At 35.6% G+C, this 25833-nt stretch overlaps 1 protein-coding gene across 2 annotated transcripts; it reads left to right on the top strand.

Moving 5' to 3' along the window:
- Positions 1-23: 23 nt before the first annotated feature.
- On the top strand, positions 24-22222 carry TMTC3 (transmembrane O-mannosyltransferase targeting cadherins 3). Of its 2 annotated transcripts, XM_057383344.1 has the most exons (14): positions 24-153; positions 742-955; positions 2062-2280; positions 7984-8083; positions 8746-8861; positions 10509-10681; positions 11527-11779; positions 13656-13804; positions 14869-14989; positions 15582-15693; positions 16423-16526; positions 17679-17848; positions 18642-18868; positions 20236-22222. In XM_057383344.1, the coding sequence occupies exons 2-14, from the start codon at positions 767-769 to the stop codon at positions 21048-21050; spliced, it is 2748 nt and encodes a 915-aa protein (XP_057239327.1). In that variant the 5' UTR covers positions 24-153; positions 742-766; the 3' UTR covers positions 21051-22222. The 2 variants fall into 2 exon arrangements, with proteins under 2 accessions (XP_057239327.1, XP_057239328.1); XM_057383345.1 differs by lacking the exons at positions 24-153; positions 742-955; positions 2062-2280 and adding an exon at positions 7412-7552.
- The last annotated feature ends 3611 nt before the right edge of the window (positions 22223-25833 follow it).

Genomic DNA, 25833 nt, shown 5'->3' with positions numbered 1-25833 from the left:
AATTCATTTTGTCTTTTTTGCAGGCTATTTTTTTTACACAGTATGCTCATGAACAGTCAGTGACATCAGAGTAATTGGCTGAGTTAAGGAAAAAAATGACCTTTTCATGAACTTCTACAAAGAATGCAAATGAACCTAATGTGACTGTCAATGGTAAGTTTAACTTCTTACTATTATTATTATTACTATAATTATTATTGTTGTCCTGTACCTGTTTTTGAACACCCATATTTATGAAGTTCTTCAAGTTCCCTGTTTGTTCATCAGAATGTTTGAAGTTTATTTTTGTTTTAATTGCTTTTGAAATATTTTGAGAAACACCTTTAACTTTAAAGCCTATAAATAATTAATATACAATCTCCCTCTTTGATAACTTAGAATTTTGTGTAAATTACTTAGGGAACTTATTTCTCATATTTTTTCAGTTTGCAGCACTCAGTTGAACTGCATAGCCATCTGCCAAAAACTACATCACAATTTATTATCAGTGCTTTTTTTTTCCCCTATAGTAAAACTTGATAAGTAGCAGTGTATCCATCTCGTGGAAGGCTTTTTAAGGGTGAGACTTTTCAATGACAGTATTTATTTTAAACACTAAACTGTGTTACATGCATGAGACTTGACTAGACTTTTCTATCATGCTGATTTTTAAGTATGGAGTGTCATTAACTTCTGAATTATTTGATGCAAGTTTAATGTTTAGTAAGTAAAGCTACTCAAGTTACTTTACATATATTTCAGCTTCTGTCCATGAAAACTAGAGAAGATGGCTGACGTTACMCTGAAGGAAGCAGCACTAATAGTTGGTGTGGTGGCAGCCTGCTACTGGAACAGTCTCTTTTGTGGMTTTGTTTTTGATGATGTTTCAGCAATTTTGGACAATAAAGATTTGCATCCTTCTACTCCACTAAAAAATCTGTTTCAGAATGACTTCTGGGGCACTCCAATGTCAGAGGTAAATGGTTAAATGGTTCGTCAAACACTTTGAAATGTTTAGGAAATCAAAAAAAAAAGCCTTGCAGAGTGTTTTTAAACTTCTTTTCCCTAGTGTGGTTTTAACAGAATAGCTTGGATTTGATGGAATTTGGTGGTGTTTGTATTTTGTACTATAATATCAGGAACACATTTAGGTTATATTCTTTGCCTTTGTCCAGTAAAAGAACTGGTGAGAAAATGAAGTTGTACAGACGGCACACAGCTGCAATATGCTATTTGCTATGTAGTCCCAAATTGAACAACTGTGACCAATTTCTTTTCTCCTGCAAAAGTTAGATATTAACATACAAGGACATTTATTTTGGAATGCGGTCTGGAAGGAAAGACAACACTTTACCAACAAAATTTGGAATTAGAATATTGAATCCTTTAAATTTATTTAAGTATGTATATATATATATATATATATATATATATATATATATATATATGTATATATGTATATATGAATTCGGAGTTTCTTGTTTGTAGCCTGTATAGTGTAGTTATGTCTTATCTGAAAAGTTGCATTGCTGTTGAAGTTATTGATAAACATTGTTAAGTGGCAGTAACTAAAGGATTTAGATACAGTTTTAAAAGTCACACATGGTGTTATTGCTGAGCAAGAATAAAWATTCTCTCCCATTCATACATTTTATGCCTATCAAGGCATTCTACTTTATAATCTTTTTTTTATGTTCGTTACATATAGGCTTAGTTCCTTGTGCAATACTGTTTTGATAGCTCTACAAATAGACTCTGATACATAATTTCTATATAACCCTGTAACCAAAGCTTACAGATGCCATTCAGTTCTGTAGTCATTGAGGGTTAAGTAGGTTCCTAAACTCYCCCACTGAAGTTTCAAGTAGTGTTTCCCAACATGTTTTTGCGAAAAAAAAATCCTTAACCTTGTCTAGTGGAAAAAAAGGGGTTTTTTTGCTACTGATTTTCATATCTTTATTTTGAAGGTAGATGCCTGACAGCAGAGGGRGACTCATGTATGCATAGGTGTTTAGAAATGTGTTTTGGACTGCAAGTCACTTTGTAAAGTAGTGGTGACTGATTGATTTATTTTTCTTTCAGGAGAGGAGTCATAAATCTTACCGTCCGCTCACAGTTCTAACATTTCGCTTAAACTACCTGTTCAGCGAGTTAAATGCAGTTTCTTACCACTTTCTAAATCTGGTCTTTCATGTGGTGGTTTGCGTCATCTTCCTCAAGGTCTGTAAGCTGTTCCTGGACAACAGGAGCAGCATAGTTGCATCCTTGCTCTTTGCAGTGCACCCAATACATACTGAAGCGGTAGGTATGGCTGTGATGTGTTTAATTTGTTCTAGCTGTGTTAAACTTAAATTTCATGGTGTTTATATCTGGTTGTATATGTACAACTCCAGAAAGTGTGATTATACTCATACTTACTCTTCTCCTTGCAGTGAATGGTGGAAGTGACAAATTTTCATGCTCAGAGTTGTTTTATATTACATGCATCTACTAGAAAATAATTAAAGAAACATTCATTTAGTTTTTAAATAACTATGGCCTCTCCTATGCATCTTGGCTTTTATGACTTCAGCTTATGCAGATATTTGTGTTCTGTGATGATTCATCCAGTATCCTATTTTGCAAATACCATGAATGCCTCTTAATTCATTCTCAGAATCCCTTGTGGCTAATTACCTTGTCTATTCTATCTACCTCTTTTTATGTGAGTGTCTGTCTCAGTGGGACTTTCTCTRGGATTGTTGTCGCTGTGCTATAGCCAGCCTTAGGCCCATTCTGTTTGAACCTTCCATTTTTTTAACATAGCATATAAGGAAGAAGAAATACATTTCTCTCCTATCACATTTACCTTTTCTTTGATTTGGAAGGAATTCTTCACTGCTATTTACAAAAAAAGCTTTATTTGTACAAGTTTTCTGATTATGTAGTTTTTAATGGGCAACGAGGCTTGCAATGTTGTGGAGAAAATGAATGATCAATGTTGTGATTGCCATTCATTAGACTTGTTTCTACCAGAAATGCTGATAAAACAGATTTGTGGCATTTTCTGCAGTTACTTCTGCACCCCTTCAATTGGTTTTCCTGGATTTCAATACACAGGTATTGCAAAGCCCTTTCTCAATCTCTTTTTTCTTAAAGGTATTAGCTTATTTTCAGAAAACTGAAAGTGTTTCAATCTTTTGCTGCTTTGGAGGAGGTATGACTATTGTGGTGAAGGGTTTTTTTGGTGGCAGGAGGGAGGGAGTAGAATCTGTTTATTTTAATGAAATGAGAGGAATTTGTTTTTRCTTTATGGTGTAATTTTTTTGGTCCTGGTTTGTTGGGTAAAGAGTTTTCATCTCTCTCTTATTCACTTATAGTACAAATCCCTTTAAGCACTGATTAAGAAGCCTACATCCATGTATTTTGAGTTCATAAGGTTGGCTGCTATTTAAGCTACTATGTCCTTGCTAGAATTTAATGGAATGTTTAAAAATGCAGAAGTTAAGCACCTAAAAATTTCTGCTTACTCAAAAGCACCAACCCTCATAAAAATTTGAATTAAGTATGGGTTAAAAAAATATATTTTTTATCTCATTTGGTTTTCTGTTCTTTGAAAAGATATGCTTTAAACTGCCAAATTTAGCTTTGCATCTTTATAGTGAACGTTATACTGTCTTTGTAGGAGCATTAGCAAGTTGCTAGTGACTTTCAGTGGTGGCTCACAGGTTAGATGAGCCTGTGTAATTTTATCACTTTCATTCTAAATTTTACTGATTCTTTATCATGCTCGAACTTACAGATTCTGCCTTAAACAGCAAGAAACACAGTTGCTTTTAGTACCGTGCATCAGAGTTAGTAAAAAGTAGTGTTGGAGTCCTACAGCGCATTGTGTAACAAAGGCTAATTGTGTAAGGCAAATTGCGTAGTTCCGAAGAGATCTGGCAAAGGGAGTGTCAGCCCTGGTATCGGCCACATGAGGGCACTGTAACACAAGGATCGATACAACTTGGTGCTGGCCTGGAAACGCTGGGAAACTGCAAATTCCAGTCGAATCCCCCTGCTGTTGTACTGAGGTACTCAGTGAAGAATCAGATAAGGGCTCTTTTTCCTCCAGCCCCTCCTTTTCCAGTTTCTAAAAACCGGTAGTTTCATTACAACAGAAAAGGGGAGGTAATAATAAGATGTGTGTTAGGACTGGGAATTTTTATATCTTTTATAACTGAAAGGTATCTGGTTTTGATTCTTTCAAATTAATCTCCTGTTTAGACACCTGCACAAGAGTTGAAACAGCAGATGCAATACATAAATATTTTAGCCCTTTAACTATCTTAGGATACAGATTTTTCTTGGAAAAGTTATCAGAGCAAGATCAATAGAGGATAATTTTCAAGATAAATAGAAGATAATTTTCTGCTTGAGTTTAGAGGGAAGCCGTTCTCGTGCAGTGGTAATACCTGTTTTTCTGAGGAAGAAGTTTTTAGGAAATGGGTTGAATAATAGCAACATAGTTTCATTTGTCCTTGTCCTTGCAATTCCAGTTCAGTCTCCTTAGCTACTTTTCTACTGTTCTGGCAAGAAGTATGTAAACTACCTTTATAACTACAGGATGTCAACTAACCTTGTGAATGCTGGAATTTTCTCTCACAGGTCACGTTTGTATCCAGAAATAGAAATTCTCTTTTGTTGGCAGTCAACTGTGGAGGCAACATGCTTTATTAACTTTCTCTTTCAGCTGATCTGCAGATAAAGTTCTCTTTAATGTCTTAAAGCTAGACAATTTTGCAATCCAGACTAGGAATCCTTGAAATGCCTGAAGTTATTTTGGAAACAAACACTTRCATACTCTTCAAAACATTAACACAAACTTTGGTGTCTTCCCATTTGTGAAACGTTCTTTGTCTGCGCGTGATTTAGTGAGTCCTTTGGTAAACATACAGTAGTCCCAACAGAAGTACTAGAATATGATTTCAGATTCAGATTTGAATGCTTTTCTTTACATTGTGACCTTGGATACTGAGTTACTTTTTCATTTTATGCTGTGCTGGATCAATCGTGCTTGACCAAGAATGTACCTAGYAATAAAATTTTCTAGCTGGATCCAGCTGGTAGAAAGTCAGTTTTCAACATCATTATAGTTAAATCATGAGCTATGGGATTTTCTTAGCTAAATAGGACCKTCTACCTCAGGATAGCATGCCATTTTTCAGCCATGTTACTTGCAAAAATTTGGAAGCAATCCAGAGGCATTGCAGAAGAGGACAAGTGAGGAAGATCGGTAGTCGTGGAAGGTACTGTAGTCAACACAGTGCCTACTGCAGTAACCATTAACATAATGACGTGTCTTCCATGTCTGGTTCTTAGTTTCGCCTTAGCATTTTTTTAAAACAGTTCTTGAAATGGAAATAATCTGTATTTCATTGAGGATTCTGAAACAACCTTCTGCCCTATGCATTTTAGCACTTCTCTGAATTTCTTGAAATCCATTCCTCCCTGTCTCATCATCAAGGAGGCAATTTTCACGTGGCCAACCAAATTGTCATTCRGGAAACTGCCTCACCTGTAGTAGAGCCTGAGTCATTCTTTACTGTATAGCACTGAGCTTCCAATCAATTTATTTTAACTGTTGACTGCTCACCTAAGAGCTGCCATAGCAYCAGTCAAGGGAATGCTCCTTTCAGATTCAGGTCTGTTCAACCAGTCAGAAAAGGTATGAACAAAATAACAATCATAGCTTCTGTATGCYGGTATCTAAAGGATACGTATGCGCAACATTCTTTGTGAGTCTTGTTAAAACTCAGATTGTTGAAAGCTAATATCTTCTAAGTATTATGAAGACAACAATTGTTACTTTGGCCAGATTCTGCCTCAAATGCTGTTTGCGACTGAAGTTAAGAGACAGTACAACATTTTCAGTCGTGCTCTACTCTAGTACTAGAATAGTCACTAGAACAGAATCATAGAATGGGTTTGGGTTGAAAGAGACCTTAAAGATAACRTAGTTCCCACCTCCCTGCCATGGGCAGGGACACCTTCCACTAGACCAGGTTTCTCAACGTCCCATCCATCCTGGCCTTCAGCACTTCCAGAGTTCCRCAACTTCTCTGGGTAACCTGTTCTGATACCTCATCACTCTCTCATAGTAATGATTTTTTTCCTAATATCTGCTCTAAACCTACTCTCAGCTTGAAGYCATTTCCCCTTGTCCTGTCACTACATGCCCTTGTAAATAGTCTCTCTCCCGTCTGCTTCTAGGCTCTTTTCAGGTAGTGGAAGGTCAGAATTAGGTCACCCTGAAGCTGCCTTCTACTCCAGCCTGAACAATCCCAATTCTTTTAGCCTTTCCTCATAGCAGAGGTATTCATTCCATCTCTCTGATTATCTTGGTGGCCTCCTCTGGACTTGCTCCAATAGGTTGATTCCTTCATGTGCTGGGACCCCAGATCTGGATGCAGCACTGTGGGTGGGGTCTCACTGGAGCAGAGCAGAGGGGCAGAATCCCCTCCCTGGCCCTGCTACCTATGCTGCTTTGGATGCAACCCAGGATTTATTTGGTTTCTGGGATGTGAGTACACATTTCTGGGTCATGTGCCAGACCYCTTCTCCACCAGCCCCCCCGAGTCCCTCTTGGCAGGGCTGCTCTCCATTTCTTCATTGCCCAGCCTGAATTGATGACAGGGGTTGCCCTGATCCCGGTGCAACATCTTGCACCTGGTCTTGTTAAACGGCATTGCATTGTCATGGAGTCACTTTTCGAACTTGTCCAGGTCCCTTGGATAGCATCCTATCTCTCATATGTGTCTGTACCATCACTCAGCTCAGTGCCATCTGCAAACTTGCTGAGGGTGCACTCCATGCCTTTGTCTGTGTCATTAATGATGATATTAAATGATACTGGTTGCAGTATGAACTCCTGAGGGACACCATCTGTCCCTGATCGCTACACTCTGTATGCAACCATCTAACAGTCCACCCATCTGTCTCTCTCCATGCTGTGGGGGACCATGTCAAAGACTTTACAGAAGACTAAATTCATKACATCTGTAGCCCTCCCCTTGTCCACGCTGGTGGAGTCACTCCATCAAACAACATCACTAGGTTGGATAGGCAGGGTTTGCCYTTGATGAATTCATGCTGGCTGTCTCAAACCACCTCCCTGTTCTCCATGTGCCTTAGCATAGCTACTAGGAGTATCKGTTCCATGTTGTGTCCAGGCACAGAGGTGAGGGTGACAGGTCGATAGTTCCCAGGGTCCTCCTTTCTACTTTTAAAGATAGGTACAGTATTTCCCTTTTTACAGTCACCTGGATTTGACCTGACTGCCAAGACTTTTTAAAAATGGGGAAATCAGTTCCCTCAAGACTCTGGGGTGTATCTGGTCCCACASACTTATACATGTTCAGGTTCCTAGGGTGTTCATGAACCTACCTTTACTCACAGCAGGAAGACTTTTCTCCCTCAGTCCCAGTCCTGTCCATCCACTTGAGAGATATGGGAAGAGACGTTGCCATTGAATGCTGAGGCAGAAATGTTGAGTACCTCAGGCTTCTCGCTGTCTATTGTTACCAGTTTTTCAGCATTGTTATTGACGGAGGTACACTGTTGACCTTCCTTTTCTATTAATGTACTTGTAGAAAGAAGCCTTTCTTGTTATTGTGTCCCTTGCCCCATTCAGTTCCAGTTTTGCCTCACCCCATCTCTGCACAAGGGAATTTTGTCCCTATATTCTTTCCTGATTACCTGTTCTTTTTTCCACTGCCTGTGCTTCTTTCACTTTTGTTTAACCAGTTCTCCACTCACCAAGCTGACCTCTTGCTTTCTTTGCCCAGTTTTTTTCTCCTGGGGATTGCTAATTCCTATGCTCTATGGAATACTTCCTTAAAGATCTGCTAGCTCTATATAATAGTAAATATCTAGTAACATATGACTAGCATACTTAGATTGCTAATAATAACTCCACAAATACTGCCATAAAATACTGAGTAAATATTTAATAATAATTAAGGTTTTTCTTTTACTTTTCAGGTAACTGGAGTTGTGGGCAGAGCAGAGCTTTTATCATCTATTTTTTTCCTAGCTGCTTTTTTGTCATACACAAAGTCTAAAGGGCCGGATAATACCATAGGTAAATGATTGACAAATAGAGTAATTTTCAACAAAAATGCCCTTAAAACCATAATAGAGGTGTGCTGGTTATTAAGCAAGTGTGTACCCCTTCAGCCCCAAAATACTGCTTTTCATTATAAATTGCTTTTTTTCCCMCCCAAGACTTAGGCCCTTCTTAATTAGTTTTATAGCACCTACTGTAGGGGGTTCCTGCACTGACTTTTATTATTTTGATTTGCATGGAAGGGTGATGAGGTGCTTTAGATGGTCAGTCCTCTGTAGTAAGCTGCAAAGTTTGACTGCTGATGAAGGAGGCTTGCCTCTTTGCCAGTCAGACTGAGGCAGTGAAAAGTCATGACTCCCTGTAAAGTATTCCATTTGAAAAAGTGATCTGGTAATTTAGGAAATGCTGCGTTATTTTGTTTTCCTTATTATGAATTAGTCTTTTACCCATTATTCTTTCAGTTTACGGGAGGCAGTTTTAAAATTGATTCATATGTATTATTTTATGTAGAGTAAAACTGGTCATCTTTCATAAGAAATTACATGCTAAACAAGTTTATAGAACATGGCATATTCAAATATGAAGAGCCAAAGTCTTCACTTTTTAGGTTAATTTGATTTATTAAATGTGTTTTTTGTAAGATACAAAATTTTCAATTATGTCTTCTTTATTTTCAGTGTGGACTCCAATTGCAGTGACTGTGTTTCTAGTAGCTGTTGCAACACTGTGCAAAGAACAAGGAATAACAGTGGTGGGGATATGCTGTGTGTATGAAGTATTTATTGCTCAGGGGGTAAGCTGTTGAAAAATCAAGTGGATTTCTGTTGTGAGACATTAAATACTTTGAAGCATCATATTTCAAAGCTGATATTTCTCAGTTCATGTTAACTCAATAGTTCATTTATCAGTTTTTTTTGAGTTAGTTMATGTTTGACATAAATGGTTTATGATGAGAGGGAATCAAATGACTTCCAAGTTGTCCCTTACATGCCATACAAAGATGTTAGTAAATACATTTAGTAAAGACTTGACAGGTCTTAATGGAAGCCTACTGTTTTAGTTGACTGAGGTTTGCAAATGCTAACGTGTAACAGGTGTTGATTAAAGTGAGGTGCATAAAGGTGGAGGATTAGTTGTTTTTAATCCATGTAGTAAAAATAGAGAACATACTATATACAAATTCATTTCATAATTTTCTATTGAGTAATCAGATGTTTTGAAGTAGTCCTATTTGAATAAGTAAAATTCTTAAGAAATTTATAGTTCTAAGAATGCTATTATCTGATAGATTTCATTTTAAGCATGGATAAGCCTTTAAATTAATGGTAACATTTCCTTAAACAAACAAGATGTTCCTGCAATTAAATAATTTTAGCTTTTTAATAATCAAAACAAATGCAATTTAAAATCTATGATTGTATGTTCTAAGAAAATTTTCTAGTTTACTATTCCTTRACTACTTGTAAGAATATTTTGCAAAAAAATGCACTAAAAGCCAAAAGATTTTCTGTCCTAGGGATGCATATTCAAGGCCTAAATACCAAAATTACATAGACATCTTGTAACTATTGCCTTTGCAGGTCTAGTGAATAAACATATAATTTTCAAACTGGATTTTCAAGGAAATCACCAGTATGTGACTGGTTTTCAGCCCATTCTTCCTTTTGTTTAGTAACTTTTCATCTGATCTTCAATTTCACAAAAGTTTAACAAGATTGTCTAAGTGAATTGAGTAAGAAATATAAAATGCAAACTGAGGCTTCTTCCAAAAGCACAGATGTCACATGAACTTAAAATTTGACAAGTCCCCAATAACGTTTCAGTTTTTGTGTGGTTTAGCCAATCATTATGCGTGAAGCAATACGTCATCACCAGCACAAGTCATGAAGACAAATGGAAGGAGGTACACAGGGAAGAAATTAGGTTATGTAATGGGAAACGGTGCAAGATCATGATGTTCATGAGGCAAGGAGTGATGATTTACTGCAGTAGAGGCAGAAAATAGAAAGCTGGGGCTAATCAGGAAGGAAATAGTATTTCTATCATTCATAAAGAATTTTGTTTGTAGGGYAAGTTTTCAGAGGGGCTAATAATTCTGAAAATAGTGATTTTTCTTCTTGACAGTTTATTTCATGGTTATGATTCATTTGTTCAAGTCTCTGAAAATGGTACAATCTTTTGATCTGTCAGCACAAAGCAGAGAACTACAGGTGCACAGGTTCAACTGTGATAGTGTTAGCAAGAATACTTGAGTAGTTTATTAGAATTATTTTTAACTTATTTTGGGGACTTGCCCTGAAACCACTATGAAGCTAAATTAAGTAACTATTGGGAGCAGACATTTAGAGAAAAACAAGGAACAAAGATATTAGATAGCTCATATTTATCTAAGGGAGTAATAAGTACCTTGTCTGATTATAAATAATTTTTTGATTTGCAGTACACCTTGCCAGCATTGTTGGACACAGCTGTACAGATTCTTCGAGGAAAGGGCAGTATTCCTTTCTCWATGCTCCAAACACTGTTGAAGCTCATAGTCCTAATGTTCAGCACACTGCTGCTTGTWGTTGTCAGAGTCCAGGTTATCCAGTCTCAACTTCCAGTGTTTACAAGGTAATAATAACAAAGTGTCTTGTATTTTTTGTTGCTGATAAATGTGACTTAATTACGTCTGAATAAARTGGCCAAAAATACTTAAACTTAAGTGTTACTGGCTTATTTTGATACTGGTAGTCAGTCTCTGTATACTATTGCATTTTTTTGTGAAATTGCTAAATGATATATTTCAGTAACTATTGACTAAAATGTTCAAAATATGGAGGTATCTGAGCAGGCATCAGCATGCAGCAGCATAAAAATTTGCAGTTGATAGTTAATCTTAGTAATTCAGAATTTAAATGTCTTTTTGCTTAAGTATTTTTATTGTCTCTATATTTGAACCTTCACTGAATAAGCCAAACCTCTTAAGTTTTTCCTCTTCTACATGCAGAATATTTTTTTCATTTTAYGTATGTACTATGTGGAAAACATGGTAGTCTTTCGATAGACTATGTGAACATAAGTATAAGAATGACATTAGCACTGAAAAACTAATATATCTTGAGTTTGAGCAATGTAAATATACAAGAATCTAGTACTGTCCCTGAAAAAATGAGACAAATTAAAACCAATAAAAGCATGAACAAGGACCACTTAACTCAACTCCAGGTGTAAATCATTCTATTTCTTCAAACTTATGTTGATTATATCCCAAAACAGTTCCATAAACATGGAGGTGGTTCTGTGCCTCTCTGCAATGAGTCATTGTGTATGGTTCCACACCTGATAAATGCAGCATGATTAGGATATTGTGTCTGTAATTGGTAGTTCTAGCTTTTAATCTAAAGTTTGCCACAAAGTGAATCAAGACCATATATTTTTTCATTAAAAGCTCATTTTTCTCCTTTCTTTTGCTTTAGGTTTGATAACCCAGCTGCTGTTAGTCCATCCCCAGCAAGACAGCTGACCTTCAACTACCTCCTCCCTGTAAATGCTTGGCTTCTTCTCAATCCATCAGAATTATGCTGTGACTGGACAATGGGAACTATTCCTCTTGTGGAGTCTTTGTTAGATGTTAGAAATGTTGCCACCCTTACCTTCTTTTGCTTTCTGGGTTCTTTGATGGTCTTCAGTCTCCGATATCCTGGGGATTCCTCCAAGACAGTATTGATGGTATGAATGATGCATTGGTTTTGTCCTTTTGTTAAGAGTAAGTGGCTGAGGTTTTATGGTCACATGTGTAATCTTCGGTGACCCAGAGATATTATGTGCATYTCCTTTAGGGCTAGAATGAACACAAAAGAAAAGAGGAAAATTATCTAACAACAAAACTTSTAAATTGCAATTAAGTATGTGACTCTCTCAGAGATGAGAATAAATATGTCTCTTGTTATGTATTTGCAAAACTGCAGCCTTTCTCAGATATTCAGAGCTCAACTGGCAAATACGGGCTTTCAGAATTTAAATGTGTTTCAAGGACCAGAATGCATTTTCATCCTGCAAGCTGTCTACCTTATTTAAATGTCAGTAGTCGTGATGTGTATTTAGCAAGAGACTTGATTTTCTTTCTCACAGGTAGAAAAGATAYCTTTATGCATTTATGAATAAGATTCCTTTTTTTGTGATGGTTTTTTTGTTTTTCTTTGGTAAATCATTTTCATATTGTAATGAAATACGAATTTTGTCAAGCTGTACGATCAGTTCCTGCTTATTCACTGTTATATGTGATTTTAAAAGTGAGATGGATTAACAGGAAAGAGTATTTTGGTAGAAATGGAAAGGATCAAAGGAGCTGATATTTTAGAAAAAAAAAGTCATGAATTATTGATTCCATTGCCAATTTTTACAAGGTGAATGATAACCTGATACCATACTTTTTATTAATTCAGTGGTGGAGCTTATGCGTATAACAAACCTGCATGTGTTTATTTTAGACTGCTTCAGAAATAATGTATTTTTTTAGTATGTTAGTCAGCCAACAAAGCTTTCAGATGGGTGGGAATATTTATGCATAACCTAAGATTTAAGTACTTCTTTGCTAAGCAGCTGACATTTTGATTCACTTCTAAAAGACCTAGCATAATAGTTGTGACTCGTATGGTTTTTCTTGTCTTGTCACTGGAGCATGGCAATATATTTCACTAGAAAATCAATGAAAATGATATCTGGTATTGTTGATGAAATCTCTTGTCCTAAATTTTGAAATTGTGTATGAAGAGAAGAAATTTAAATAGCTTATTGATATCATAAATGTGCAARGTGACATGCTAGGAAAATAAGTTTAACAGCACTTCAAATTCACAAAGGAGTAGTTTCATTTTCTTCCCTATATAAGCTGAGGCATAAGTTTTTTCCCAGTGCACTGTTAGCAGGAGAGTGCTATGTGGGGAGTGATTCACTTTTTTATAGGACAGCTCTTGAATTTTAAGGCTGTTTATTTCTCTGCTTTTCTGTTTATTCTCTACCCGGTGCAGCTCAGAAAAGGAAAGGGTTAATGGGTTTGTCACAATACATTGCTATAAATCAGTTAGCTTTTGGTTGAGGCTGGTATTTTTACATGTGTTTTTATTATTCCAAGTGCCTTTTATAGGAAGGCTTTTCTGAAATCATTCACTGCATCATGCAAGCCTCAATGTCACCTAACACAGCATAATCCTAGTTAATTCAAGTTGTTTTCCTTTAATCTATACCTGTGTTGCATATATAGCTTTCAATATGATGCTGATTGTTCTCACATGTAATATTGAAGTGCCTGGAAGCTAATTTTGTAGGAAATGGGAATGCAATATTTTATATTAAACATTAATTGTTATGTACTGCACAGTGAAACAATACAGTAAGCTAAAGCCTATTGCCACATTCCAGTAAGCCATTAATATCCCCAATTAATCAATATATTCTGTATACTGTGAGGCTCAGTTGTGGTTTTATTTTCACAGATCTTAATGAAGATCTGTGGGGTTATTTTTGTCAATTGTAATTTGTTTCTTGGCTGCAATTTGTCACAGCCTAGTCTTGGTTACTGAAGTTATTTGTATTTCTTTTCTAGGCACTCTGCCTAATGGTGCTACCATTCATTCCTGCATCAAACCTGTTTTTTCCTGTTGGATTTGTAGTAGCAGAACGAGTGTTGTATGTTCCTAGCATGGGATTCTGCATTTTAGTAGCCCATGGATGGAAGAAATTATCAAATAAAAGGTAAATAAATTCATACTGATAAAAGTCCTAATGGGAAAGCTTGCATAACCATAAATATGGTTATCTTCTATGAAAGAAATGAGTTAAAGTTTTGATTTATACTCTGTATAAAGTTGTTTACTGACTGAAGTTCATGCAGTGCATGTGTGTCAGCAAATTAAAGTATATTTTACTGATTAAATTTTCAGAAATGCCATGCTAGGAATGGATATCAGAGCCATTCAGTACTTAGTTACTGAAAGAATTCTTTGGTTAACAATTTCTCCTTAAAAGTTCTGCTCTAAAAGCATGTTTTGCACACACTTTAATGTTTTCTGTTATCTTCTACACTGATCTAGACATACCTCCCACTGACATGGATGCTTTACCTTTCTTAGCCCATTGGCATCCTAATGCTAGTTCAGGCAAATGGAAAGGCATCAATTTGCTGTCTGTTTTGTCTGCTATTATTAGACATGAGGATTTGCAGTAAAACTAAGATTAACTGGTGCTGCTGAAGCTGACAGCACCTGGATAATGAGAAATTAGTGATACCTTATGGGACTGAGGAGAAAATATTCTCACAAATCCCACCACAAGTCAGTAAAAATAGAAGTGATGTGAAAGAAAGCAAGGAACCAGGAGAGGATGTCTGGGGAGAAAAATTAGGCAGCCAGTGTCATTTGCTACAAAAATATTGAAAATCAACACTCTAAAATGAGAAAGAGAAGGCTCCTTGGTTTAGAAATATGTGGCATCATATTTTTTATATTTATAGTCTTGAATTACTTATCTAAGTCTTAGTTTCAAGAGAAGTATAATTTTTATATACATTCTATACTAATGTGAATTGGGTTTGTTGTTATTAAGGGAGTTGCATCGTCATAACAATAAAATCAGGTGAGAAACAAAATTAATTTGAAATGAAACATTATTTCCTTTCCAACTCTGGATTGCGCTAGTCACAAATGTGGTTCTTTGTTTGCCTTTTAGCATATGAGATACTTACTATAATAAAAATTAGAATTGTTGGTGTGCTTACAATTTGGTGTAATTGTTGGTGTGCTGTTTATTTTATTTAATAGTGTGCTAAGAAAAATTTCTTGGGTTTGTTTGGCTGCGGTGCTGTTCACTCATGCCTTAAAAACACTGCACAGAAACTGGGATTGGGAGTCGGAGTACACTTTGTTTATGTCTGCTTTAAAGGTACTGTATTCTGTTGGGAAAGGATAATGGGAAGTTTCTCTTGCTGTGCTTAAGAAGCTGCAGTGGAACATGATAAAAATGGACAAAAATTGTGCTTGTTTTGGCACRTTAATTTCTATATTGACAGTATTGGCATCTAATTAGTTGCTTTTGGGAATGCTTTAAAAGCAGCATGATGCACACATGGAAATTCATGCACAGAAAGTAGATGATGATTTTTCTTGTGTCTAAGCTGTTGAATTTATTTTCATATCTGGATGAAAGCAGGATACGTTTTAGTGTAAAAATCCACAAAAACTTCAATGCATAGAATAATTTTTTCTAAGTTCATATGGCATGATAAGACAGTTTGCAAACTATCCCATAACAGTTACAGTGAATTTTAAAATATTAGCTAAAATAAATTAATGTTTTTCCACCAGGTCAATGTAATCATTCTGTATGTAGTGTTTTGTTATTCTTTCCATATAGAAGCTTGATGCAATCTGTCATTTGCTATACATTTTTATGTCTTAAGATATTAACAGAAACTCAATTGTCATGTTATTTCAACTTAATGCCATATACTTTGGTATCTTTTTTTTTGTTTTAGGTAAATAAGAACAATGCAAAACTATGGAACAATGTAGGGCATGCGTTAGAAAATGAAAAAAATTTTGAAAGAGCTCTGCAGTTCTTCATACAGGCCACACAAGTGCAACCAGGTAAAGCTTTGACTAGTTGCCATGTCTGTATTCCTGGTATTTCAGTATACTTAGCTTACTTGACAGTTTCTCAATGGACTGTTTTGCTTCAACTGAACACCAAACAATGTCATATAGTAAGTAAATTGATCCATGGTTTTTGGACATAAACTAAAAAAATTCTCCAGAAAAGGTTTCTATCTGTAGAAAGCTACAAATTCTTTTAAAACAATTCCTTGTATGACATTCTTGGTGAATCAACGTAAACTGTCATTTCTTATGGAGTGTAAACATCACTTCATTTTTTAATTTAAAACTAAGGAAGTGTATAAGAAAGTAAAATAATCAAGATAATATCAAAATACATATTTAATCTATTTTATATAATGTTGAAAAATAGGTTCTAGGCAGTACTGGACAATCTTTGTTTTTGCCTTTTAGAAGGTTAATAAATAACCTTCCATTTATGTGCCTCTATTATAGCAAGAAKTTAAAGATAGATACATGGAAGTGTGATAGGACCTCAAACTTTTTAGTTTCCCAAAGAACTTTATAATCCCTCTTTAGTTCATGGTTAAATTATTAGCTTCACAATTAAGATGAAAAATTATAGAATTGCTTTGTTCTTTTGGTGATGGGGATGTTCCTTCAGAGTACCTGTACTTCACACTACTCTGAAGGTAGTGGTGTTAAATTGCATGATAGTCATTGAATGGGAATATTTTAAATTTCTTTTATTTCTTTTTTAAGATGATATTGGTGCCCACATGAATGTAGGAAGAACTTACAAGAACTTAAACAAAACTAAAGAAGCTGAAGAATCATACATGATTGCTAAATCTTTGATGCCACAGGTAATTAGTAACTTCATTTTATCTGCCACCGCAGGGCAGTGGCTGTGTCTTTAATGTTTGTGTGTCGCTGTATACTTTCAGCTTTGTCATTGTTCTTTTAAAAGCTATCTATGAAAAAAATAGCCTGTATACAATCATGGCTGTCACAAAAATGCTAACTTGGAACTCTGAGACAACTGTTTTAATTTACTTTTTATATTACTGTGTTGTGTTCGGGTTTTTTTTTCTGAAATTGAAGATATAAAGGAGAGCAGCAGCCAAAACCTATGGTTTCTAGTCACACTTAGTTTATTTTACATACAACTAATGCACTGATTGTGACTGATTTTCTGAGCCCTCCAGAGAAGACTTAAATACAGCATTGGAGGTTGGAGAAGGTGGCCACATCAGCAGCAAAAAAAATCTTTACCAGAATATGCTTTTATAAACATGTGTTTTGTTACCTGTACCATTTGTTAAGTTATATTTATACCTAGGAAATTTTACTTGCTAAAAGCTCTTTAGAGAAAAAGAGAATAGTGTTTTGGAGAATATATGAAGGTGGTTAAAATGAGACTGGCAACAAAAATGAGCAGCCCTTGGAATTGAAGCATGGCATTTAAAAGTTTGTATGGTGAAATGGTATGAAACCTCTAAATGGATAAAGTGTAAACAGTGCAACAGTTGCAGTGTCATAGCATTTTTACCCTTCCTGACTGCTTTTCATTTGCTGTATCTGTTGGCACATCAGTGGTTGTCAAATCTTATGTACACTTATCTTAGGCTGAAGGGTTATAAAAAGCAATGAAAATGATAGAATGTCAGTTTAGACTTTAGGAAATATTTTTGTCTGAACGGGGAAAGTTTTGCAAGGTCAAATTGGTTTCCAATGGCTATCATGTGCCCAGTTAAGTAATAATAGAGCTTAATTAACTGATATCTTAAATATTGTATAAATTATCTATGTTTTCCTAGAAATTAGGAAAAAAATATTCTGTTTGTTTTTGGGTATGATTTTTCTGGGAATTACTACTATTTGTTATTATCAAGAGCCTGCATACTAATGTCCAGTGGTACCCTAAAAGAAATGTGGCAGAGTGAAAAGGAATTCTATACTGACCATCTTTCATATTTTTTCTCATCTGTGTTTGGTACATATGTTCTCTTTGACAGATTATTCCAGGGAAAAAGTATGCAGCAAGAGTTGCTCCTAACCATCTAAATGTTTATATTAATCTCGCAAACTTAATTCGAGCAAATGAATCTCGCCTTGAAGAAGCGGATCAGTTATATCGACAAGCAATTAGCATGAGGCCAGATTTCAAGCAGGCTTACATCAGCAGGTATATTTTCTAATTTTAGACATACATATTCTTGAATAAACTTCTTTGTATTTGCAGTGCTGTGAACAGTATTTAGTTCATACAGTTCAATTAGCTGGTGAAATGGTTTCATTTCCAAGGGAGAAGATGAAGACTTGGGAAAATAATCAATTATTCATTGCAAGTCTTGTTTTTTTAAATTCTTGCTTCAAAGGTGTGTTTCCATGCAGGTTCTGTACAAACATTGTATAGAAAGACACTTCTATTATATTTCTTTATGAATTTCTAACTCATTTCTAATCTTCTAGTTTAGTTTTGAACTAAAAAGCTTTTGGTTAATCTGAATTGTGGAACTTTCTTTATACTTCTTTGTTAAGATGATCCAGAAAATGCAAGTCTTATCTATTTAGTTGGCATTAATTGCCTTTTAGTTAAGACTAATGTGGATATGGGTATTCTGTCCACTATTTTGTTTGCTGTGATTCCCGCTGGGACTTACGGAGGTTCAAATATGCCTGAACTAGATCTGTTACAGTGTAATTACAGAGCCAAATCAGGAAATCTTGATCACTTCTTTTTATTTTATTCTTGTCCTGCTTATGCATTTGTTGCATGCAGATTTCTGAGATCTGAAAGCTTTGGGAATGGTATGTAGAAGAGGGTCTTGTATTTTGTGCTTAAAACCAACAAAATTTTAAAAAACTGTTATCTGATATCTACTGTATGTAGGAAGGCAAAATTTAAAAAAAATTCCATCTGTTTTTTTCATATGGGTCACAATAAAAGCTGAAGGCTAAATCTGGTTCTTTAACAGGGGAGAATTACTTCTAAAAATGAACAAGCCTCTGAAAGCTAAGGAAGCTTACCTTAGAGCTCTAGAACTTGACAGAACCAATGCAGACCTGTGGTACAACTTGGCMATTGTTTACATTGAATTGAAGGATCCAACGGAAGCCCTGAAGAATTTCAACCAAGCACTAGAACTGAACCCAATGCATAAACTGGCACTATTCAACTCAGCACTGCTAATGCAGGAATCTGGTATGTTAATTGTCCCTTATATACATATTGCATATTTGCATTTATAGGATCCATACTATTTAATTTTTTTAACTCTTTTGGAAAAGAGAAGTACATAGCATTATCAGAAAATAAACTGTTTATTTATTATAGCTATATAATCTCTTATGCATATAAAGAATAGTGTTACACAGCCATCTTTAAAATTATGCCTATATAATCTTTAAAGACAATATTTAGAAAACTGTGTAATACCTGGTTTGCATTTATAGTGATTGATTTAATTATTGACTCAAAAATCTAATTTACATCTCTGGGCTTAAATTTAGCTCTAGTCTAGAAGTATGAATGTTTATGAATGTTCTTCTGTGAGGCTCCTAATTAGGATGAGTTCAGTTGGATTTTCATGAGTTGTTTTTTTCTTATGTATGGCTCTGTGGGTGAGGGTGAGTCGTTAGTGAATTAAGGCTGTTGCAAAGAGTATTTGCCAAGTGAAATGGTAAGATTTGTTTCCCTTTTGTTGAAATGGTACACTGTCCCTATGAAAGATAAAATAGTTGATTGAAGCTGAAGATACTTGATAATTTTCCATGCCTTCTCACATTTTAAGTTAGGTAGTTCAAGACATGCCTTGTTCCTTGTCTGTACAAGGAGTACAAAGAGTTTCAAACAAGCACATTAACTATTTAATAATTAGTTATTCATACTGRAAGGTGCAGCAATGTTTCAGGAGGTGAAAGAGAGCAGATGAAAGCAGCTCCCCTATCCTTCATTAATTCTGTGTCTGGAATTCATTACCAAAATATGTTCACTGGATTATTCACTACAATAGCACAGACTACAAGCTCATCTAGCTAATCCTGGTATGGTGAGATAAGATTGTTTTACTAAATCTGTTTTAAACTTTCATGCAAATTAAAATATGGGGGTTACAAGTTTTAATGTTTTGCTGTTAAAAGCTTTCTTAGCCTGGCTACATTAGAAGTTCACCATATGTGATCTCTGTCTAAACTTTTTCAATGTGTCTTTAATAAAATTAGATCTTCCACTCAAAGTTTGCCTCTGTAAGAGTGGGTTTGTCAGAACTGATGTCTGCTCTGCATTCTATTTGCTCAACTGTGCGTGAAAATAACTCCTCTTAGGCTTGTAGAGACACTTTCTGTGTTTGTTATACCAAACCTAAATGTCATTCAACAGCTAATTAAAGTAATGATGAAATTACTTTCATTTACTTTTGCTCTTACACAGCTATGATAAAAAGTAGCATTTTAAACCCTTTTACTGTTACATTTTAATTTGTGTAGATTAGCATTTTACAGTCTAAAAATCCCTCAGAATAAATGCTTCAGAAAAAATCTTGAGAATTAAATGCATTTTCTGTCATGTAGGTGATGCTCGGCTTAGACCTGAAGCTAAACAAAGACTGCTGCATTATGTGAAAGAAGAACCACAGGATGCAAATGGATACTTCAATTTGGGTATGCTAGCAATGGATGACAAAAAAGACATGGAAGCAGAGGCATGGATGAAGAAAGCCATAAGTTTACAGCCAAACTTCCGAAGTGCTTTGTTCAATTTGGCCCTGCTTTATTCTCAGACAGGAAAAGAATTGATGGCATTGCCTGTCTTAGAAGGTCTACTGAGATACTACCCTGATCATACCAAAGGTCTGATTTTGAAAGGAGATATCCTTATGAACCAAAAGAAGGATATTGTTGGAGCAAAAATGTGTTTTGAAAAGATTTTGGAACTGGATCCCAACAATGTCCAAGGAAAACATAATCTTTGTGTGGTTTATTTTGAAGAAAAAGATTTAATAAAGGCAGAAAAATGTCTGGTTGAAACACTGGCACTGGCACCTCATGAAGAGTATATTCAGCGTCATCTAAACATAGTTAGAAGTAAAATTGCATCACTCAGTGCTGTGGAGCAGTCATCACTTCCATCAGATGGGACTGCAGCTGCAGAAGTAAAAAAAAATTCATTTCAGAAYTTGAAAGAAGCAAAAAATGAGAAGACAACCACCCAATCAATAGCTGGTAACAATAAAGAGCACTCAAAAAATAAGAAACCAACAGAGAAAAGCAGTGTGGACAAAGAGACTCCAAAAAAATCTACAAAAGAAATCAAAGACATTGAGAAAAAGAGAGTTGCTGCTTTGAAAAGACTAGAAGAAATTGAACGTATATTAAATGGTGAATAGACTTTACCATGTCACAAAAAATAATGGGAAAATACTGTTTTTAATTATTGTTTAACTTGTGAGCCAACTGGAAAGTGTTCTCAGTGCTTTGAAAATAGAAATAATGTTGAGTGCATATCACTTATCAAGCAGTAAAATGCATTACAATGCTCTATGTGAGAAAACCACAACTTTTAAATATGATGGAGGGATGGGCGGGAATTGAAGGATAAAGGGTTGAGAAAAATCTTCAATGCAGAATCCTTAATAGTGAGAAAATAGCACTCATAAAAATTGTTGATAGTCAGGGATTTTAAGTAATGCAGCTTTCAAAGACTCGGTGGAAGAGCTGAATGGCAAATTACTGGGATAAGCCAGACACTGCTTCTTTCCTTTAACAAATCTGTTTGTAGTGTCATTATCTACATTTTGGTTTACAATCAGCTGATTTTTTTCYAGATCTCTGTCGTACAAGAAAAGCAGTTTTTCTTTGCATTATTTGTTTCCAGAACTTAACAAAGTCATCAAAATACCACTGGATGTAGTATAGGAGGATGCAACAACACACTAAAATTTTCAGTTGCATTCTAAATATGGAACCATATAATAACTTTTAGATGTTCTTTACTTACAATGCTAATGGTTTGTACTCTTTCACCTGGTAAGAAATCTTATGGTGCTCTTAAGATCTTTAGACTCTGCTTTTTATTTTAAAGGAAATGTGTGGGGTTTCTGCATATGYCAATCATCTGATTGTTTTTTAAAATTATATTAAAAAGGCTGGTTTTGTCACTTCTTCCCCAGTTCATTGGATGCTGATAAATGCACTTTGGTACAATAACCAGTATGCTATGCAGTAGTCCTTGTTGACTTTGTATCAATGGCTGTGGATTGATTCCTTGGTGTAGTAAATTCTTCCTTGTTTATAACAATCTGGTTTTACTATTTCTATCATTGAAACAGTATTTCTATTCTCATGACTTTTTGCAACACTAATATAAGCAATGTTTGCTCAAGACAATGCGATAATAATTAAGCCACTGAATTTAGTCGTGTTTAACACAAGGCAATGTAGGTAGTATCCTTTCAAATACTAAGTTCTGTTGTTTTGATACCTTGTTTCGGGTGTGTGGTTTTTATTAAATATTTATTTTGACTACTAAAATATTTCCATTTACACTTTTTCACTAGTGCATCATTTTAATTTCTTACATGGGATGGAAATCTGCAATTTCAGTATTGCTTTTATCCTTGTGCAATGCATATATTTTTGTTTAAATATACTACCCATTACCTAAACCTGTTTTCCTTAAATCTGAGTAAAGAACTGTAAGAGCTCAGTTCAGTAATAATTTGCACTGATCATTAAATCTAACTCTTACTCTTCATGTTTTGTCTTATTTCATGATGTAGAAGTATTCCTTAACAACTCTACCGTTGAAACTTAGTCCTTTCCATACCTGCTCAACTTTCTGCCTCYGGCAGTAATCCAGCTCTAAGATGTAATAATTATCTCGGTGGGAGAGATTGTAAGTAGATAAAGGGCTTCCTTGCACAGACCTTTTCTTCAATGTGTATCATTCTAAATGTTGGCACAATTGGTTGCATATAATAACTGGGGAGGAAAAATGTGTTCTAAAAAACATGGTTTACAAGCAGCTGACAGGAACAAGTAAGTGGTATGTGCAGCTGTCTTTCACACAAAAAAAAAAAAAAAAATTAAGTGCTACTTGTAAGGAAATGCTCACAGGAATCTTTTGACCACACCTTAAAAATCGCTTGTCTGTGAACAACTCAGATACTTGTACCTAAAATAGCTGGTATGTTGACCTTTGTAGAAACTTTATTTTGCATATTAAGTCTTCCTCCAACATTTTGTTTTACAAAAGGATTTGTCRTTGTTATGGGCAAGATAAAGGAACATTCATTTGAAAATGGCAGGAACTAAGTGGTATGAAGAGGACTTTGTGATAGAGAAGATCAGGATTCTCTCTTCTTTTTTAAGAGCTCCTTTTATTGCCACTGCGACACCATTTTTATTTGGTCTGTAAATTGAACAGGTACATTCTCAGTCTCTGCTTCTTAGCTTCTGTCTTGATCGTCCAAATAGCTCTTTAGGGACGAGCAAGAACTGTTAGATTTATTGATGCTAAGAAGTGCCATCAGGTTCAACTAAAACATCAGACAAATGTAAACTGAAGGTTGCTGGATGACTTTCAGTCTGCCCTCAAGTTCTAGTCCCCCTCTGTCTCTCTAAAAGAAATTTTAGTAAAAACAAGTATTTTGACTAGCATCAGTGTGCTGAGTTGTCTTTWTCCTGTTAGGATGTGTCAGCCATTTTAAAATTGAGCTTTCATGAGAAAAATGTCTCAGTAAATTGAAGGGACATAACTTGGAAAAAAAATATCAAACTACCATTTATGAATAGGAAAGCTATCAAAAAGAATAATTTTGGTTTTGTCTGCTTGCAGGTAGAACAGAATAATTGACAGGTGTTTTTCCCCTTCCGSTTCAACCTATCTTTTCTCCTCTTCCTTCCACTGTCATGTGCAAAGCACTATAAATAGCATCCCTTTTCAGAATTCCCTATTTTACTATAAAGCAAGAATTAGGAATTTCTGAGAGTGGGACAGGCATACTAAAATAATTTGTAGCCCTCTAACCATACTGTGCAATTGCTGTAGTTGCTGAAAAAATGAAACAGATGTCTTATATAATCTTWGCATCCATACACAAATTTTTTCCGACTTAACACACATACAGCTGCAGAGTAAGCATTTTACGTATTATACATATTAGTGGGTGTCATTTTAGCACAGACTCATGCATTTATCAGGGTTTTTTTTATCTTTTGTAGATTAATACATGCGTAGAGGGAGACTCATAAACATATGAATTAATTGGATATGCATGCATATATTTGGGACATTTGGATACCTAGCAATAGTGCAGTTGCAGAGGGACAACGTGCAACTGTAGATTAACCTTTGAATATAGATTCTTTTTTTCTGTTTTGCACATGAAACCTAGGATTTAATTGCAAGTATTCTTTATTTTCAAAATATTCTTCGTATTACAATCAGTTAAAAACATGATCAGTCACAKCTAGTTTCTTTTTTTTGTTGTTTCTCATCAGCTGTCAGGGAAGTAGTCTATTACTGGAAAAATTAGGAAATGTTTTCCTACAAACAGAAGTGTACAAAGTATTGGAGATTGGAGTGGAAAGGATTAAGTGAGACAGAAATCCCTTTCAAGGTGCAGTGCAGTTTTGTACCTTGATTAGCAATACTGAAAGAGAAAGTCAAGCTAGAGTAAACATACAGGAAGATTGCTGTGAAGGGAGGGCCTGGGGATAGGCAACCTTGTGTGTAATGGCACTTCAGAGCAAAGCACTGTCCTATGAGAGAGGACTCCTCTGAAAGAGGAGTAAGCATTCAAAAAGGAACAACTCCTGAAAGCAGCATTTTGGCACTGTTCATGTAGGCTGTCCAGCACAGCATCTCAGCAGCTTTCCCGTTCTCACAGCTGTTGGGCAGTCTGGGCCGAAGGGACACTGAGGGCAGCTCTTCAGGCATCTGCTGCTTTGTTGTCAGAGGAGATTTTTGCACAAGCTGGCTATGCCTGGTAGCTCACATATCTTCTTCAGGGGTATGGACCTTTGGGCTGAAAATGCAGGCATCTGTCCCTTCTTGAAATACKTTATGGAAAGACTTGATGAAGGTTAAAACAATTCTGGGAAGTTTTCAGCTCATCTGAGTCTCTTGCAAACTTGGCATTGCACAAAAGCTCCAGGAATGCTCCCAGTTTGGGTGAGTGTACATGGCTGGGCTCTTCCTTGCAAATTCTATAATTCACTTCTGCCTGGCACAATGTCTGGAACTGCAGCAGAGCCTGCTGCTCCAGGGAAGGTGTGCTTCAGCTGCTGCCAACCAAAACTGTGCTTTGAGCCTAGGAATCCTGCTTTGCTTAGAAAGCTTGAGAATGGAAAGGCTGTAAGACAGCTTCCACCCATCCTTCACCTCACTTTCTCTCCATATAAAAATATAACACTCCATAGTGTTTCAATCACAGCAAAAAGAACCTGTCCCCCAAACCTCCCACATAGCTTACATAAAGGTAAGACATTCCTGCTTGAAATCAAAATAACATAGCTTAGTATGTTACACACATTACAATGCTACTTTTAAAAAAATAATAATCCTAGATATGTATGGTATTTTTATAGCACTGAGTGGTACTGCAGCTAATATTCTTAGAAAAACTTTCCAACTGGTTTTTCCAGTCTAGTGCTGATCTACACAAACTAGTGATTCTGCATGTGGGATATATGTCCCTTGCAAACAGGCAGAAGAAATCACATGCACATATCAACTAACAAAATGCAACAAGGACAAAACAAAACCAAGAAAGGAAAAGAAACAAAAGCCACAAATCAGAGAACTTCATGCATCATTATCCTGGTTTGGGAGCAAGATAATAAACTATATAATTTTCCTGGGCTGGGAAATCATCCCAGAAACACACTTAACCTTCTCTGGCAYAGTTATAATTTAAAAGATTTCTAGAAAGAGAATTGGACTTTATGGATACCATCTAGTGTGAACTAAGTTATTCTATTAGAGTAACATTAATATCATGTTATTTCTGCAGCATAATGCAAACAACTATTAGCTGCTACATCTTCACCAGTGTCAGAAAGACATTATAAAAAAAAAAGGGAGTAAAAAATCCTTGTTCAGCTTGTGTCTTCACCAGTGCTTACAGAACTGTAAATGTATTTTGCAAAATATGCATACAGAGGCAC

The sequence above is a fragment of the Malurus melanocephalus genome, unplaced genomic scaffold (genome assembly GCF_030028575.1).
Source record: "Malurus melanocephalus ecotype Western Australia unplaced genomic scaffold, MMel_1.1 scaffold_626, whole genome shotgun sequence".
NCBI classification, from domain to species: Eukaryota; Metazoa; Chordata; class Aves; order Passeriformes; family Maluridae; genus Malurus; species Malurus melanocephalus.
This window is presented reverse-complemented; position numbering and strand designations above follow the sequence as displayed.